General features: G+C 45.3%; 1 protein-coding gene across 1 annotated transcript; it reads right to left on the bottom strand.

The window, feature by feature from the left end:
• Nucleotides 1-8124: 8124 nt before the first annotated feature.
• Nucleotides 8125-18826, bottom strand: PHF7 (PHD finger protein 7). Its single transcript, XM_074313062.1, has 10 exons — nt 16809-18826; nt 15957-16009; nt 15472-15563; nt 11501-11602; nt 11022-11146; nt 10379-10538; nt 9711-9817; nt 9117-9233; nt 8568-8692; nt 8125-8379 (listed from the first exon to the last, which is right to left on the bottom strand). Exons 1-10 carry the CDS (start codon nt 16847-16849, stop codon nt 8192-8194), a joined length of 1110 nt encoding a protein of 369 aa, XP_074169163.1. The 5' UTR covers nt 16850-18826; the 3' UTR covers nt 8125-8191.
• Between the last annotated feature and the right edge of the window lie 79 nt (nt 18827-18905).

The raw sequence follows: 18905 nt of genomic DNA, 5'->3' as shown, positions 1-18905 counted from the left end.
CACAAAAAAAAACATGCTGGCAGAGGGCAGCTGGGCATGTAGGCAGCCCTGCTCTTTTTCACAGTAACACTTGACATTTGTAACAGCAGCACTTGGCCTTGTGCCGTCCTCATCCCCAACCACATACCAATGTTTATTACGGCCACTGTGCCTGGGGGGCCGTGCTGTGCTGTGGGGGCTGCAGTTTCTGGGGAGGAGGGGAGGCCCCGAGAGGCTGGCCTAGGGCTGTAGAAGGCGTCTCTGAGGACGGCTCCCACTGCCCTGTGACCTTCTGTCGCTGCACAGAAAGCAGACCACGCTGGTGCTGGAGGGAGGTAGGGACGGACATCACCCCATCTCACCAGGGAGACTAGCCTCTTGCTTGGATGGGGCCTTAATCCATGCTACAGATTAGGGGGGCTTAACAGGCCAGTCATCAGTACCATCTTAGCCCGGGCCCCTCTTTTTGCCCTCGGCTCCTGCACAAACACTCAGGCCTGACAGAACCCGAAACCCTGTTGCCCCACCCCAGGCCACCATCACCACCTACTCATAAGTGTCATCAGGGCACCTACTTGGCACAGAGTGCTGGGCTGGGCAGGGTGTGCAAAGGCGACCTCCACGGCCCCTTCTCCCCTCGCACACTGCTCTCCCCAGGGCGCACAGTGCCTCTGTTCCCACTGCCACTGCCACCCAGGCCCTGAAGACTCCTCAGGTCTGGCCTCCCCCGGACCTCCCACTCCTACTCCTTCCTCCCATCCTAAGCCCTATTTCCTGCCTCAAGCATTGCACTGTATCTTCCTCTGCCAGCTTTTTCCTCTACGTGTCACACTTCCCCGGTCTTTGGGCCTCTGTTTCATGATTTCCCAAACACATTAGAGCTGGAAAGGGGCTTTGAGAAAGGCATTAGTTAAGTGTTTTCCAAAATGGTGTCCTGTGGAACAATTATCCCACACATACACACACACAAAAAAAAAGGTCAAGTAAATCCAGGGATTTCTGCCTCCTTAGCTCCCACAGAGCTATGCACTGCCTGCTTGCTTGCCCTGTGAAATCCCTGAGAAACCCACAATGATCTCCCATTAATTTGCATGCCTACTGTGTGCTACACAATTCTCCAAAACATTTGGTCCTCTATCCCTTTTTTCCCATGGAGCAATACCATCTCATGTTTCTAACGTTTTGGAGAGTGTACTTTGGGAAACTGCCGATTAGACTCTCTTAACATGTGAGATTAATTTATTAACCTCTGCCTCCTAAGCCTGTAAACTCTGGAGGCCCTGACCTCCCAGATGAAATAGCCACACAGCGGCTTCTCATGGCTGGCACCAGAGCAGGACCTGCGACCCCAGGGCCAGGCTGCCAAGCTGCTAGGCTGCTGACCCTTGGGCCTGGACATGGCCCTACCTCTAGCTCCAAGCCTTCCACACTCAGCCTGTCTCCCCAGCTTACTTCCTGCTCCTCCTGTGTCTGGCATGGTCCTCTGTGGAGGGCTAGGATTCACCCCAAGCCTGTGACTGTCCTGAAGGCCACAGACTAGTTTCTAAGGAAGGGTAGGGAGCATGGAGGTGGTATAATAAGGGAGGAAAACAGCCCTTTTCACTTTCTCAAATGGCTTGTGCTTCCCTTTCATTCAGCTAAGCCCCGCTCAGGTCCCAGACACCCCTCAAATCTCCCAAGTGGAGGAGTGTGCAGGCAGCAGCCATCAGGAACCTGGCCTGCCCCCTGCCAGGCTGACCTCTCCAGCTGGCAGAGGCCCTGAATGTATCTAGAGATGGCTGGGCCGCAGAGAACTTGCTTGCATGCTTCTGCTAGTCAGGCACATCTCCTTAGAACTAGGAAACAGTTGCTCAGAAAGTCCAATTTCCACCCCAGCTAAGGATCCACCCCAGCCTCACCCAAGGCCTGGTTTGTAGGGGCTCTTGCAAGGAGAAAGTTCAATACACACTAAGATGAAATCCCTAGGGTTTTCTGTGACTACAAACTTGGCCCTGGTGTGGAGAGAGAATGAATAGGTGGGGCTAGGTTTGGATACAATACCTGATAAGGAGCTCAGGGATTGTTGGGCCCCCACCCTGGCTCCTCTTCCGGACTCACCCACACCCCTGGTGCACAGGAGGTGAGGCAACGGCTGCTGTGGCCCTGTGCCTACTTCCCACTGCCCAGCTCCTGCCACCTTTGCCATGGGTACCGCTGCTGGGCCTCTCACTTAAAGGCTACATACATCTTAATGAAGACTTTCACTTTCCAAGCTGGATTTTCATTAAGGAAACTCCTGGTTCCTCAACACAGCCTTAAAAAAAAAAATCATTCTCCACTAAGGATGGGAAATGCATTCTCCAGGGACTTGGAGGCTTCTTAATGGATGCCTGCCTTTATCCTCACACCAGGCCACCAGCAAGTCAGTCAGTAGCTTGCACTCAGGGACTCTGGGGACCGACCAGTCTTGACTCTTTCCCCCCAGGAAGGAAGATGACGAGAGTGTTCCCTAATCTACACCAGTGAGGTATATTTCACTGCCATGAGCATTCCACTGGGAAGAAATGGAAGAGCAGCGCAAGGGGACAGTTGTGGGCTGGCAAGGATTCCAAAGTGAAGCAGAGTCCAGGTGTCTGCCATCAAACAGAGGGCTAGCACTCGGCTTCCAAGCCCAGATTGGCCTGTTAGGAGGGCAAGGGGGACGGGGGCTCTGCCCTCACAGATAACGGTACAGTAGAATGATGCAGACCAGCAGCTTGCTGTGTGGACATGACCTCATCTGGTCACTCTGCCTGCCCACCCACCCCCAGCTGATAAGAATCTGGTGCTGTTTCCTGTAGTCCAAGGGTCTCAGACAATGGTGTGAACGGCTGGCCCTACTGGAAAGGACATTGTTCAGGGAACAAAAAACAACACACCACCACAAAGCTAGGGCAGGACCTGTCAAAATGTAAGGGCCTGTTTACAAATCCATGATTTTCAAGGGGAGTGACACAATGGGAAATTGTTTTTGCTCCTGGGGGCTGGGGATGGTTTTGATGGCCCAGACATGTCTCAGATGCTTCGAGAGGGATGGACACTGATGGCTCAATGCCTTCCTGTTTACCAGGGGTACCTGCAGGGCAGGGCAAGAAACAAGTTTAGAGCAAAGATGGGAGCAGCACCTGGGCCTCACTCCTCCACCAGGGCCTAACACTACCCCTGCTCAGGGACCCAGGGCTGGAGGGGGTTTGCGTGGGACGAAGGAGCACAAGATTCTTCCTTTTCTGAAAAGCATCAACGCTTTGATTTATGGCCTCCAATTTCCATGTTGCCTTTGGGGGGGAATGTACAAGGTATGAGATGCATGCAAATAGCTGACCGCTCTGGAATGGTGCTCCCTGGCTTAGGGGAGCCTTCTCACACCCGGGACCCCATGATGCCGGGAATACACAGGGAGCTGATGCAGTGTCCTCGGGGTCACCCATGTAGGTACTGTTTCTCGTAACAACCTCCCACCCTGCCCACAGATCTTAGAGCTTTTAAACTGCCACCCAGAGGCCTGGTGCCAGTGCGCGTGTGCGAGGAGAGCAGGGCAGAATAGGAGCAGAACTGTGTCACCCATTCCCCTTGGCACCGAGTCCCCATTTTTGGGAATGGAGGAGGGCAGCTGGGGTTAGAAGGGCCACTTTGGATCTGGAGAGAGCACGGAGGCACTCCTGTCTGAGGATCTAACCTGTGAAGGAAGTGTCATTAGTAACTCTCATACTATCTCTAAACCCAACAGGAGTACACCTCATGGATACACTTAAAGGGTGTGCTCAGAACAAGTGAAGAATAGTAAATCCTGTGTAATCCCAAAATAGAAGCAAGATTTCATTAGCCATTTGCAACCTTCCAGGTCTAAGAGGTTACGGTCTTCTTCCTCAACATGCTAACAGTGCCCTCTGGTGTTTGAGAGCAAAACAACAGGTTTATGAATATACAGGGTATGTGCACATCCATCCATTCAGTAGACATTAAACTGTCTCTGAATGTGGGGTCCTGAGCGAGACACCACAAGGAGGAGAAAGGTTAATACGACAGACAGGTTCTTGTCTGTAAGGCGCTTCCAATCTAGTGGGAGAGACAGATCCACAAGTGTAGGACCAGATGGAGAATGGTGTGGGCTATAATAGGGGTATAAGCAGAGTCCAGTGCGAGTACCTAGGGAGGAAGAAGTGGTCCTTATGTGGGGCTAAGCAGGCTGAGGATAGAGGTTCGGGCTCTCCAGGCTGTGAACCCCATGCTCAGGGCCTGGTATTCCTGGGTAGCCAGGACAGAGTTCTTGGAGAGGGGGGTGGTGTCCTGGGAGATACAGCTGTTGGGACCATATTTGTGGAAGCCCTTGGATGCCAATCTCAATAGAGGCCACCCTAAGTAAAGAGCTAACAGATATTTTATGATAATTAGCAGAAGGGAAAGGGGTGGGTGTGTCAGCAGAACAAGTAGACACAGTAAACCATGCAGAGAGAAGGCTTTTGCTGCAATCCTGTGAAGCATAAGGGTCTAAGCTGAGCACTGGCAATGGGATGGAAAAGAAGGCAACCATTTTTAAAACAGGCAACTTGACAAGAAAGAGGGTGCTTGAGTATAAAAGGAAGGAGGTTCTGAGGTTTCTGGACCTAGTTTATGATTCCTACGAAGGTTAAGAATTAGAAGAAGGACAGCAGGTACTTTGGGGAATTTTTATTAACATCTAGTTCTACCCTCTCCAACTGAATTATTTGTTCTAGGTCCCAAGCTATAAAACAAGTAATTAATTCTAATAGACACATCATTTATGAAAACAGATATTTAAAATATATAAGATGAGCCTGGAGCATATTGTAGTGCCAGAAAGTAACGAAGTATTCAAAAAACAAAACAAAACACACAATAATGAGGATGTGTGAAAAGGACACAGGAGCTCCCGATGGCCAAAGCTAGAACAATTTGAACAACAAAATAAATAAAGTGGTACTGGATTGTCACCCAAAGTAGACTATACATATCCATGAGTCCATACTGATATAAACAAATGATTGAATAAATAAACAACAGAGAGAGAATAGGTAAATTTCCTACGCAGAAGAATTTCAAATAGTTTATGTAGATACTCTGTCCTCAAGGAAGGAGGGGGCATAAGTCCCCACCCGTTCATTGTGGGCTACACAGAGTAACTTCCTTCCAAGAGGCAGAGCATGGAAAGGGGGCAAAGGAGTAGCTTCACAGTGGAGAAACCTGACAAACACTACTTTGGTCAGATGATCAAAGTCAACATCAAAGTGATAAGTGATGCTAATAGTATGCGACTTTGACATATGATGAAAACGGCACTTAACTTGTGTGGTCTTCCCCCCCCAAACTCATATTCCTAGTCTAATCATAAGAAAAACATCAGACAAATTCAAATTGAGAGGCATTCTACAAAATACCTGACCAGTACTCCTCAAAACTGCCAACGTCATCAAAACCAAGGAAAATCTGACAAACTGTCACAGCCAAGAGGAACCTAAGGAGACATGGTGACTCAACGCAATGTGGTATCCTGGATGGGGTCCTAGAACAGAAAAGAGACATTAGGCAAAAACTAAGGAAATCTGAATAAACTATGGGCTTTAGGTAATAACAACAATGTATCAATATTGGTTCATTAATTGTGACAAATGTACCACACTAATTAATGTAAGACGTCACTGACGGGGCAAGCTGGGTGTGGGATATATGGGGACTCTCTGTACTAATTCTCCAATTTTTCTGTAAATCTAAAACTATCCCAAATTAAAAGTTTACTTAAGGTAAAAAGCCCATTTAGTAGAGAATGACCAATTAGGCCCAGATGAAGAACCGAACAGTTCAAAGTTGGACTTTTCAGCCGATTAGAATGAGGTTACCTGTTAACTCAATGGACAGTAAAGATATAAAGATTAAGACATAGTTAATAGGTGTGTGTGTGTGCGTGTGTGTGTGTGTGTGTGTGTGTGCACCAACTATACACGGAGGTTGGGCAGATAAATATCTGGGTGACAAAAAGCACCCCTATCTCCCACTACCTCTGCCACAAGCTTCACCTCCCACCCACAGCAGCTCGAGTCCAGAGGACACTGTTAGCGGACTACTACTTTCAGTTAAGATATTTCTCATACTTTAGTACACAAATGGACTCTTTTTAAAGGAAAAGATACTACCCCAGATGTCTGAGAATATACCTGGAGACCCAAGTGATAGAAACTCTAGATTAAGAAACTCAAGTCTTAATCTTGAAAGTGTCTTTCAGTTGTGAATGATCACAGCAAGAGTTGAATCTTTAGGAGAGGCAAAATATTACTTGTTTTTGATATGAAAATCCACAATTTAAAACTCTCTTGCCACTTGCAGAGATCTGACAAAGGAAGTGTCCTTGGATGCCCGAGTTACCAGGCATAGCACTGAGTCATCAAACCCATGGGAGAGAAAATGAAGAAAAAAGGTGTAGTGGTGGGGAGGCCGAAGATGACAGCTAGCTGCGTGGGAGGCCCGGGGAGCAGCTCGCCTCAGAAGGAGCAGGCTCTAGGAGGCAGCTCTTCCAGAAAAGAAGTGCCAATTACAGTGATCTGACGCTTACCCTCTGAGGAAAATTTTATTTTGAGGGAAATGATCATGTGGTACATTATCCATAGGCATGTAGCAAATGAAAAAGAGGTAGGTATTTATTTCAATAAAAAAATGTATAGGAGAGGAAAAATAATCATAGTATACTGCCTGGCTCAGTAGTAAACAGCATTTACATAGTCATAGTAACGGAAATGCTGAAGGCTAATTTAACAAAAATTGTGACGCAACTATAAAAGATAAAGAGAATGAAAATGGGAAGGTTTTAAAGGTGCTAGATCTTTTTGTAACATAATAGGAAGTCAATAATGTCTAAGATTAATAAATCAAGAAATGGCCAAAAAAGTGGAAAGTCATTGCCTTTAGGGATCAGGACTGGGGTAGGGAGGGCTGAATCAGGAGACTATCTTTCATTATAATCCTTTTAGAACTTTTTGACTTAAGACTTTTTAAAGTCTATATTTGTCTGTATACTTTGATAACAAAAAGATAACAAATTACAATCCCTCCTCCCGTGCCATGTGATTCCAAGTGAATCTGGTCAAATCTGAAGGCGATCACCATGTACAAATCGATTAAATTTTCAGGGGTCAGCAACATTTGAAACAAGAACCCTATCCTCTGCCATTGGTGACAATGACCCAGTGCGACTCTGAGAACTCAGTATCTGGCAATGGTCCTAAATTTCCCTTGCTAATCTGAATCCCACAAAATCACTAAAACAGACAAATGTGAGAGACTCGATTCAATTTCTCCCAAGACCTTCAGCCAGATTTTCATCCTAGATGCCTTGCTTAATGTAACTGTCCAGACCCGGCTCCCTTACCTGAAGGAAATGGCAGAGCCACCAGGCCACTGCATGGAGACACGTCTTCACTCGTGCTGTGGAGGTATACTGAAGACACACTGCCTGCAGAGCAGTTCCCTCTGCTCGTGTGAGCCCGGCAGTCCCTGGCCTGCTGGAGTCCAGGGCCCCAAGCTTTGCAAGAGTGGCCTATTCTCAGGCCAGTGTGGACTCCTTTGCTGCTCACCTCCCTAATGAGAACCTGTGTGTTTATTTGCACGATGATGAAATCTCTGTCCCCCGTAAAGTCCATTTCCCTGCAAACTGCTTCCCTCCAAAGCAACATGTCTATGTTCTCAGTTGAAAGTTCTACATTTAGGTCACTGCATTTTATAGATTAGAAGAGTGAGTTTTCCTGTTCCCTCAATCTCCCCTCCAGATTCCTTAGTGTGCTAGATAAAATCCAGAGTGAATTTATAAAAAGACACCAACGGAGAGCAAGCTTTTATTTGCATAACACACATGGGTGAAGAAAGAAGAGGCAGATGAGAACCAGATTAAGGTGGAAGACTCTCAGTAGAAGAAGAAAAGAAAGGGCCTCTGGGAATCAGGCAGGAAGAGCAGAGGCGCAGACGTAGCCACACACATTCCGCAATGGCATCTGGACTGCTCTGTCCTCACGCTCCCCCGGGACTTCTCTTTCCTTGGTTCAGTCTCACTGCTGGACCCCTTTCCTTGTCTCACAGTGTCAAGCTGCTCCTTCCCCCAAACCTAATGGAGGAACACAGCTTTGTACCCTGTGCTTGGCAGCAACTACCCAAAAGCTGTTATTTGAACTTTTTGTAGCTTTTTGACACCCTAGGGCCGCCAGGAGTGGCCCCTCCTGCCACCAGAGGACTCTGGTTTCTCTAATAAGGAAGGTCCTGGCCAATCAGTCCAAGAATGGCCCGGATTCTGTTCCAGGCTGGTGTCTCTGCAGAAATGCCTCCCACAGTAGAAGGTGCTGCTGCAGCAGGGGATGTCACCTGAGTTTGCAGGTATGTGGTGAAAGAAAGGTGGCAGGAAAACTCAGCCTTCTGTCTCTCCCAGGCACAGATCCTTAAGCCCCTCCCTAGCCACTCTCCTTCCCGAATTAGAGTCTCCATCCTGGTGGCATGCCCTCCTCCTTTCCCAGGCACCACCAGGCCCGGCACCCCAACCACGCTTCTTAGACCCGACCCTCCCTCAGTCCCACCTGTGGCTTCAGCCGAAGGTGCACACTCCTCACACTCCCATTTCTTATTGTTGGATCTAAGAAAGGAGCAGTCCCTGTGGGTTCCGTGGGATCCGCATGTGGCACACAGAATGAGACTCCACCTCCTACAAGAAAACAAGGCAGGGTTGTGGGCACAAATATAACACTGACTAGCACTTTCGGGGTGTTAGCTACAGGCTAGGCCTTTGCTGAGGGCTTCCCCGGTATTCTTTACTGTCCATTTTACCCATGACAGATGTGTGGCTGGGAGCTGATCCCAGCACCCCGCCGTCAGGCACAGACACCCGAAAGGCGGATTTGGAAAGGAACTGGCCACCCTTCACTGGACACAAGGAGAAGCAGACCCTGCAGAGACCTGATCACGTGTGAGTGAGTGAGACTTGGGCTGCTCAAGAGTGGGACTTAGCAATTGTGCCCACCCTGAGATCTGCAGACAAAAGTGCATTCCCTGCTCCTAAAAATTGTGCCAAGCTCTAACCCTAAGATGGCACGGAGGCGAGATCTTTCTAGCTGGGAGCCTTTCCCTACCCTTCGTCCTCAAAGCTGTCTCTGCCGTGTTCATGCAGACAGACGGGGGCGTCACAGTGCCGATAGCGCTGATACAACTCTGAGAAAGCCCCCGGCTCAAGCTCCCAGGCAGCGTCTCTGCCATGGAGAAGAAACAGCGAGTAAAGGACACATCATCCATCGGTGAGACCTTTGTCCACCTGGGAAGAACTAGGAAGAACGCAAACTAGCACAGCAGAGTCCAACAGGCTGCCTCGATAATCTCAGCAAGGCTGGGCGGGCGGCCTGGCATTGGGAGCGGGTTGAAGCGGCACGAGTGGAATACGGGGCTTCCTTAGTCTCACACTGGGATTCAAGACTCCTCCCCCACCCCACCTAGGAATTCCCATCTCCAAAGTATCCTTGTCAGAAACACGCCTGTCCTCCCAACCCTTATACTCCTCCCCTCCTTTTCTTTTGATAACTGAAAAGCTCTCCTTCCAACCCTTCCCTCTTCACCGTGTATCAAAGCCTTGGCTGCTTCTTTTTTCTCTAAGCATCCTCACACTCACCTCCTCTCTGGAAATCTGGGCAACCCACTCCCTGGTTCATTTCCTACTTCAGAGTTTTTACTACCTGTCTGGAATATGAATCCCCATTCTTAGCATTTCTTGAGGAAACTCTTCTCGATTGTTACAATGTGGACATTTGAAGAAATGCTTTGCTGATGTGTGGGCATATTTCTGTAAGAGAAACATGGAAGAGCTTTGTTTGTAGAAACATTATCTTCGATCACCTTCTTTCCAGCCCTACCCTCACCTCACAAAGAGGACGTTGCTAAGGAAGCTTGACTGAGGGTTGCAGGAAAAGGAGTTTGGGTGAGTTAGGGTGAGGCTGCAAATCCAGGTGCCAGATCAGGGACAAAAAGCTCAAGAGCGCTCCAAGGAGTGCCTTAACTGTCACTCTGGCCATGGGGCTTGGCAGTTCAGACCCAGTTGGGGCTCATATACCTGGAAACACATTTCCCTTTCCTTCCATCTCAGGAAGCAAAGCTGATTTTGAGGCTACTTGATTCATTCTGGGATGAGCTCATTTACTCTAGGCGTCCTGAGGATTTTGCTCAGTCTAAATCTTATCATGAATGCGGTGTTACAGGTCAAGGGTGACCAGTGAGTGGGCTAACTTTCCTCTGACTGCCTGGAAGCAGTCCTGCATACCGGCCTTCAGCAGAGATTGCCTGAGCATTCCCAGGGTGCTCTGGACTAGGGCAATTGCAGAAGGTCCCCAGGGCAGAGAAAGCCCACCTGTATGCACGTGCGGTGGTACACAGTTTGACTACAGCATGGGCTCTGGATGTTTTCAACACTTGCTTGGGATAACTCTTCACAACACAAGACGCAGCTTTCCTCCCCCACATTCCCCTGTTGGATGTCCTGTGTTGGGCGATGTTTTTCACAAAATGATCTGTGGCAAAGTAAATAGACTTGGTTTTGATTTGTCCTTGATGCAGTTTTCCAGCTGCTGGGCCTAGGGAGGGCAATCAGCTGCTCAGGCCAGTGCCCAGCGAACCTCCATGCTCCTGAGGAGAAGATGGAGGGGGGGGGGCGGGGGGGGGCGGCGAACAACAGCCACATGCCTTCTCACAGCTGCTCTCCCACTGAGCAGAGCTTGGGGACTATCTCTACAGACTCCAGTTCCTGAAAGCCCCACTTGGCCCTGAGCAGCTGTCGAAGAATGGCAGCTGTTTGTAATTTAAGAAGGGGATGGGAAGCAAGAAGTAAGCCCTGTGAAACTGCCAAGTTAAGATACTGTTTCTCATTATTGAATGGAGAGACAGATTCACTGGTGAGTCAAAATAGGCCCGTGAGAACCAGACTCTGATTTCATTAGTGGCTAATTAATAGCAAATTGCCAAAGGGCAGCCTGATTTACCCCTTCATCACTCACTTGTACTCTCCAAAAAATTGTGAAAGGCAACCCCTTTCTTGGCCACAAGGAAGATGGAAGTTTTTGATGCACTGATCCTTTTGGCACTTGATGGCAGCTCCCTTTTTCTTGCACACAAAGCAGATCTGCAAATGAGATCCCAGACAGTGCTCAGGGCCCCAAGACAGACAGACATACATTCTGGGGCACATCATTCTCTGGAATGTAAATTCTGTGAAGCAACAACCATTCCCTTTCCTCAGTGGACTTGACAGCTCTTGAGTTCCAAGCAGCATTGAATTTTTTTTTCCCAGGATGTTCCTCCATCTCCATACTTAGGACACTACACCCCAGAGAAGCATGGAACTTAAGAGAAAGACCAGTTGGGAAATCCAGCAGTCCTTTGACTTCTAACATAACAACTAGGGAAAAGAACAGAAGCAGGGATGAACAGAAGCAAAGAGGCCTTGCCCAAAGCCCCCATTCCAGGGGATTCTAACCTTCCTAGAAGCCCGGGCTGCCTCCTTTTTGATGTCTTCAGGCAGGAATCCATGGAAACCTCTGTTGGACTGGCCCCTCTGAGGCAGCTTGCTAGATAGGATCTGGGGGTGGGGGCAGAGCAGAAATAGAGCTTGTTGGGATATATATGCATTTATAAGGTAATTTACTTAACGCAAAGGCTTACGTAGCACTATGTGCTGGGTGCTGTAAGTGCTTTCGAAATATGAACTCATTTAATCCTTGTAACAACCTAAAGAGGCAGGTACTATCATCACCCCCATTTTATAGGAGAGATTATGTGACTTGCTCAAGCCCACAGAACTCCAGAACCTGGGCTCTTACCCACCTTTGTGCCACACTGCCTCTCACTTCCTGAGGACTGCTTTTGTGTGCTGAGTACTTTGGGGAAATACTCCCTGTATATTGACTCATCTTATGCTCACCAAACCCTGTGATACAGATGCTGCTGTGATCCTCATCTGACAGAGGAGGCCACTGAGGGACGGACAGCACAGTAAGTGACAGAGCTGGGATCACACAGCAAGGAGGCAGCAGAGCAGGCACTCACACCCAGGTCCACAGACCCACACTCATACACTTCCGGCTGTACTGTTCCCTCGGTACAGAATAAATACTCTTCTCAGAGTGTGTTCTCTATACGAAGGGAAATGTCCTGACTATAGCCGTTCTGCTTTATGGCGGAAGGGGAGGAATTGAACTTTTATTTAAAAACACACTTTAAAGGGCCTTTTGTTTCTGAAAAACCCCCAAAGCAAGTCTGGAATGAGAAATCAAGGGAAAAAAGCTAAACTGTTATGTACTCATAAACAGTATATGTGTATATACATTGGAAGAATGTCAGCATCCCAACTCTACCCCAAGAATTTTCCAAAAATATTGGGGAGGGTGCTGGACTTTCTTCAGTAATTACTTGTAATGTGAATGGGGGCCCAGGTTATTTTATTTTAACTTGATAGAAAATGTGACCTTACAAGGTTAGATAACTTGAGGACACTTGGATTACAGCTGTATGTTCCCAATAAGTCTTAAAACCTATCTATTTTAACACTATCTCAGGGCTTTAGGACTATATGAGTGATTTCTATTTTATTTGTACTTTTAAGTAGTATTGTTTTCTATAATCAGCATGCATTATTTCTATAAACAGAAAAGTCATTTGTGAAAGATTAGAAACGATCTAAATAGTCTTTAATAGGCATTTGTTTTAATACTCTTTGGCATACCCATACCATGGAATACCAATTAGCTATTAAAAAGAAAAAATGATCAGTATGTTCTATGTGGAATGATCTCCATAAGTATATGATGGGGAAAAAAGCACAAAATACAAATACAAAACAAGGTGTATAGTATGTTTATTTTTATGTTGAAAATGTATATGCCTATAAATGCATTGAAATTAAGACCTGACACCAAAACCAGACAGGGCTTATAAGAGAGGAAAATCACAGACCAATCTTTCTTATGAATATAAATGTAAAAAAATGAAACAAAATATTAACAAATTGAATCCAGCACCATATAAAAAGAATAATGCATTATGACCAAGCAGAGTTTATACCAAAAATGCAAGGTTAGTTTAACATTAAATAATTCAATTGATGTAACAAATCACATCAACAAAATTAAGAGAAAAAGATCATGATCATCTCAATAGATGCAAAAAAAAGCATTTGACAAAATTTAACACACATTCATGGTACCCTCAGCAAACGAGAAATAAAAGGGAACCTCTTCAATCTAATGAAAAGCATCTATGAAAAACCTATAACTAACATCATATTTTAATGGTGAAAAATTGGATGCTGTCCTCTGATGTTGGGAACAAGACAGGAATATTCACTCACATGACTTCTATTCAACACCAGACTGAAAGTTCTAGCTAGTACAATAAGGCAAGAAGAAATATTTAAAAAAAATAAATAAATAAGGCAAGAAGAAGAATTAAAGATCAAAAAGGAAGAAGTAGAACTGTCTTTATTCATACATGACATGATTGTGTACACAGGAAATCCTAAGGCATTCACAAAAAACAACAACAACAAAACTACTAAACTAATAAGTGAATTTAACAAGATTGTAGGATATAAAATCAATGTAAAAAATTCAATTCTGTATACCAGGAACAATCTTGAAAATGAAATTTTAAAATACCATTTATAATAGCATAAAATCATAAAATATTTAGAAATACTTTAACAAAAGATGTGCAAGTCTTCTTCACTTAAAAAAGAAAAAACATTGCTAAGATATATTTTAAAACACCCAAATAAATGGTGAAATACATCATGTCCATGGATTGGAAGATTCGATATTGTTTTTCCTTTCTTCCCAAACTGATCTATAAATTCAATTCAATCCCTATCACAATCCCAACAGGCAATTTTTTAAAAAGATAAGTTTAAAGCTAACTATAAAATTTATATGGAAAAGGACCTGATAGCCAAAACAATCTTGGAAAATATTGCAAAACTTACAATACTTAATTTCAAGACATTATAAAGCCACAATAATCAATGTATTGGTGTGAGGATTGATGCACAGATCAATGACATAAAATAGATCATCCAGATGCACAGATATATGGTCAATTGATTTTGAAAAGGCAAAGATTTCTTGGAACACACAAACAAGCCCTAATGACAAAAGAAAAAACATAAACTGGACTTCATCAAAATTAAAAACTTTTGTTCTTTGAAAAACATCATTGACAAAATGAAAAGGCAAGCCACAGACTGGGAGAAGTCACAATACACATATCTGAAAGAAAGATTTATATCCAGAATATATAAAGAACTCTTACAACTCAATCAGACAAAACAACCCAATTTTTAAAATGGACAAAATATTTGTACAGAGACTTCATAAAAGAAGATATGTGAATGGCCAATAAGCACATGAAAAGAAGCTCAACATCTTAAGTCATCAGAGAAATGCAAATTAAAACCACAATGAGATACCAATACACACCTAGTAGAATGGCTAAAATTAAAAAAGACTGACAATATCAAGTTCTGACAAGAATACTGTGCAACTGGAACTTCATAAACTGCTAGCGGGAGTGTAAACTTGTACAACCACTTTGGAAAGTGATTGGGCAATTTCATGAAGTTAAATATATAATTAGCATATGACCAGTAATTCTACACCTAGGAATTTGACCAAGAGAAGTGAAAAAACATGTTTACAAAAAGACTTGTGCGTGAATGTTCACAGCAGCTTTATTGATAATAACCCTCAAATGGAAACAATTCAATGTCCATACACAGGTGAATAAATAAGCAAATTATATTATACAATAGAATACTACTAGGCAATAAAAAGGCACAATCTACTGATGTACGCAACACAGATAAATCGCCAAAACACTGCGTTGAGTGACAGAAGCCAGACACAAAAGAGCCCAAACTGTATGATTCCATTTATATGAAGCATAAGAATAGGCAAAAGCTATCTATAGATCAGAACAGTGATTATCTCTGAGGGTATTGACTGGAAGAGGGCAGGAGGGAACTTTCTAGGGTGATGGAAATATTTATGCTGATTTGGACAGTATTTACATAGGAATGTATACAGTATGTCCCCATGATATATGTTTATCAAAACTCATCAAATTGTACACTTAACATGGGTGCATTCTACCATATGTAAAGTATACCTAATAAAAAATATTGGGGGAAAAATAACTGGAAAGACTGTTGATAAAATTTGCTTCTGTGGAGAGAGAGAAGGATGGAGAATACTGTTTTTATTGTAACTACTTTATACTGTTAGGATTTTATACCAGGTATGTATATTACTGTTTAAAAATTGGATTGAAAAAGAAAAATGCTATTAAGGAAAACAAAAAAATAAACAGGGCTATGAATCTGAGGCTGGATGTAAAAACGGAACAGACTGTACAGCAAAAGCCATGAGACATTCAAAGCACAGGGAGCCTTATACTCACAAGACAGAAATAGTGCACGCTGAGATTGTCTTTCTGAAGAAATTCCCCTAATTTATCAGGGTCCCCAGGTTCGCGAAGGCATAGCCGGCATACTGGAAGAGAGAATGTTAAGAATTCACTTTGGGAGTGTAACCATCCCTCTAAGTACAAGGAGGAGTACAGCATTGGGAAGAGGGTCATTTTGACAAGGAGGGAGGTTGGGATGAAGTGTTATTTGGTATCAGTTAGGTCTTTATATAATTTTGGCCACATTTGCAGGAGTTGGCTGCAACTGCTCACTTCATATTTTTTTGTCTTAAATGTCCTTGTTTCTTGAAATTTGGACATGACATTTAAAAATTACAGACCCTGAGTTCTTCACCATCTTAGAGAATCTGAGAAGGAAGTAGGATTAACAGTGAGAGGAGCAAGTTTGCTGCCCTACACAGGTGGTCTTTGCTGAGGTTGGGAGTCAGTGGCCAAATAGTACCTCTAGTCTTTCTTACCAGGCCCTGAAGATGGCATCCTCTGGGTTACCCTCCTTGTCTTGGCAGATTTTCTATACAAGAGAAGGAACAAGTACAAAGTGGTCTTTGAGGACCCTGTCAACATCCCTTGTAACATTTCTCTCAAAATGCCATGGGTCTGATGAAGGACCAAAATATCAAAAGGCTAAGACATCAGTTTTTTTTTTTATTTCATATTTTTTGAAAGCATAAAACATACCCATTGAATTGTTTGAATTATGTGAGATCAAAACCATCTTTCCGTTCTGGGTGCCTATATTGACTGTGTTGACTGAATGAATGCAAAAGCAAACCCCCTTTTACTCTTTTACTGTTTCTTCTGCCACCTACTCTGAATCACAAGTGGTACCACGTTCACAAAAAGACTTTCCTATTGCTAGATATTATTCTTTGCTCTTTACATGTATTAACTCAATGAATCTACAGAATGTTCCCAAAAGTGGGTGTTATTATTATGCATATTTTCCAGATGAGGAAACTGAGGCATAAAGAAACGAAGTAAAACGTCTAAGTTTTGCTTTGTCTTGTGCACCTGAAACTAATAAAAAAAAAAGAAAAAAGAAAAAAAAAGAAACGAAGTAACCTGTCCCAGGTCACCTAGTTTGCAAGTTTTAGAGCCAGGATATGAACTTGGTCAGGAGGGTTCCAGAGCCAGCACTAGGGACAGACCTGGGAGGGCTGGTTACTGGGCAGCTTCCAGGGGACCACTGGTATGTGCTTCTGCGCTACCCAACCCTAGCTTGCGAGACCATGCAAGGAGGAAAAAAGTGCAGCATATACCATAGGCTATTGGATAATTTCTCCCAAACTCCCTTGTGTCACCTACTCTACCTTAATCTTTGACATTCCTTCTTTTCTTTTATAGTCTTCATTCGCTGCTTCCTGTCTATCTTGATTTCTTTTCTACTATTATGAGGACAATACAGGCTCTTCCAGCTGTAAAAATAAATAGGGCTTGATCAGCAATTTAATCCTACAGTTGGCTATCAAGTTTCACAGGGTCAAAGCAACAGTGCGGTTCACCTCCCAACCCATATGACAGAATATAAGGGACCCACCCAGTATCAATGCTACCTAGTAACAGCCAATAATTATTAAATTGTGTCAAGAACTGTTCTAGACATTTTACACCTGTTAACTCACAACCCCCCCTCCATGCAGTAGGTGCCATTATTATCTCCATTTTCAAGATGAGGAGACTGAGGCACAGAGAGGTCACAGAGATGCACTTGCCCAAGTCAGAGGTACTGGTATCACACAACAGTGTAAGAACCTGGAACCACTGCTTGAACTGGCTAAACAGTTGTTTTCTTTGTGCCTACTAAATGCATGAGGTAGTGCTCAGGAAAAAAGGCTTCTTTTGCCTCCAAGTATGGGTGCCTTGATTCTACCCAGTAAAAGCTACATAGCTAGTTCTCCTAGGAAAAGGAACTTGTGGGATTTCTGCTGCCTAAAACAAGAACTCCCTCTAGTGAGAGATAACTGGCAAATCACTCCATGGCTCCTGTCACTTCTTTTCACCAAGCTCAGAAGGCCATTGAGGCTTGGCCTGTTTTCAACCTTTGTCAAACTCTCCAAATATGAAAACACCCTGCCACTCCTCCCCTCGCCAATGTCAGCAGACTACCAATACAACATACAGTTTTCTTTGGTTGGGGGGGGGACATCCCTGAAAGAGAAGGGGGACAAAAGAAGTTAATATCCACTCCTATGAAGGGAGGACTGTGTTTAGTCAGGGGAGAGGATAGCATTTCCTAGGAGAAATGAATGAATCAGGTTACTCCGGGGACAACCACTCCAGCACCCGTGTCCTCACTGTATAGCTGGAAAGGGTGAACCTCTTCAGGGACTTCAACTGCTCTGTATGAATACAACCACTAAGGCAACTACCAAGGCTATACCGCCCTTCCTTTCTTTATGCTTGCTCCATCTCCTCTTCTAAACCATGAGTTGCACCTGCAGAAGCAATGACATTGCACGGCTTCTTACTCAACAAAAACACTTGGACAGACTGGAAGAGGATAGAGAAGGGCGTGCACTAGGGGATCCACTTGAGCTAAATACCGAGCGGTTCCGAGTTGTTGGGGGAAATCTCGATCGTCTAGGACTAGAAATAAAAGCTTGAAACGTCAGTTCTTTGCATTGCTGGATCAAGACGTTCCTTGAATGGGGTTCTGTGCGCACCGGCAGTTACTGGAAGCCGCAACAATCTTCAAAGCATTTGAGGAGGAACGATGCGAAGGCGGGCTTCCACAAGCGGCTCAGTCCGAGATTTCCTAACCGAGCGATTTCCCAATCTTGAAATGGTTACCAAGTTGTTTCGCGGGATAGATAAGTGCTGGGTCAAAGCTTGTTGAGAAAATTAAAAATAAAGAAGCGTGTTCGGCCCCGCCGCCGCAAGAATAAACAATGATTTATTTGGAAAATAAGTGTCGGTGCGGCCACAACCGTCCCCCCGAGGTAAGAGCCGGAGAAGGGGCTCAAGGAGCATCCCGCGGATGCCAGACCAGGATCATGTCGTGCCTGCAAGGAGGCTGGTGCGGGGCTGGGCCGGAGGTCGCCTGCGCCGCTCGCTCCTCACGGCAGAGCACGGGGTCGCCAGCCCAGTTGTAGCCGGGGGCGCCGCTGTTCCCGAGCTTTATCGTTGTAGCTACCTCACGGGAGGCCGCCCCGCGCGGTGACTGCGCCGGCGAAAGGGGCGAGCGCGCAAATGGGGGCCAGGTCACGCGGTGCGACACAGAGACACTGCGGCCACGGGGACCACCGCGACCCTGACCGTTAGCAGGGCGGGACTGCCGCGCGCTAACGTCCGCGTGCCCACCCTCCCTTTCGCCCCGCCCCTTCCCCTTGCGCCACTAACACTTAACTCAGCTCCCTCCCCTTCCTCTAGCCACACCCCTTTCATTTCGCCCCGCCCTCCCGCGCGAA

Source organism: Rhinolophus sinicus, linkage group LG10 (genome assembly GCF_036562045.2).
Source record: "Rhinolophus sinicus isolate RSC01 linkage group LG10, ASM3656204v1, whole genome shotgun sequence".
Classification (NCBI taxonomy): domain Eukaryota; kingdom Metazoa; phylum Chordata; class Mammalia; order Chiroptera; family Rhinolophidae; genus Rhinolophus; species Rhinolophus sinicus.
The sequence above is the reverse complement of the archived record's forward strand: the minus strand, read 5'-3'. Positions and strand labels throughout refer to the sequence as shown.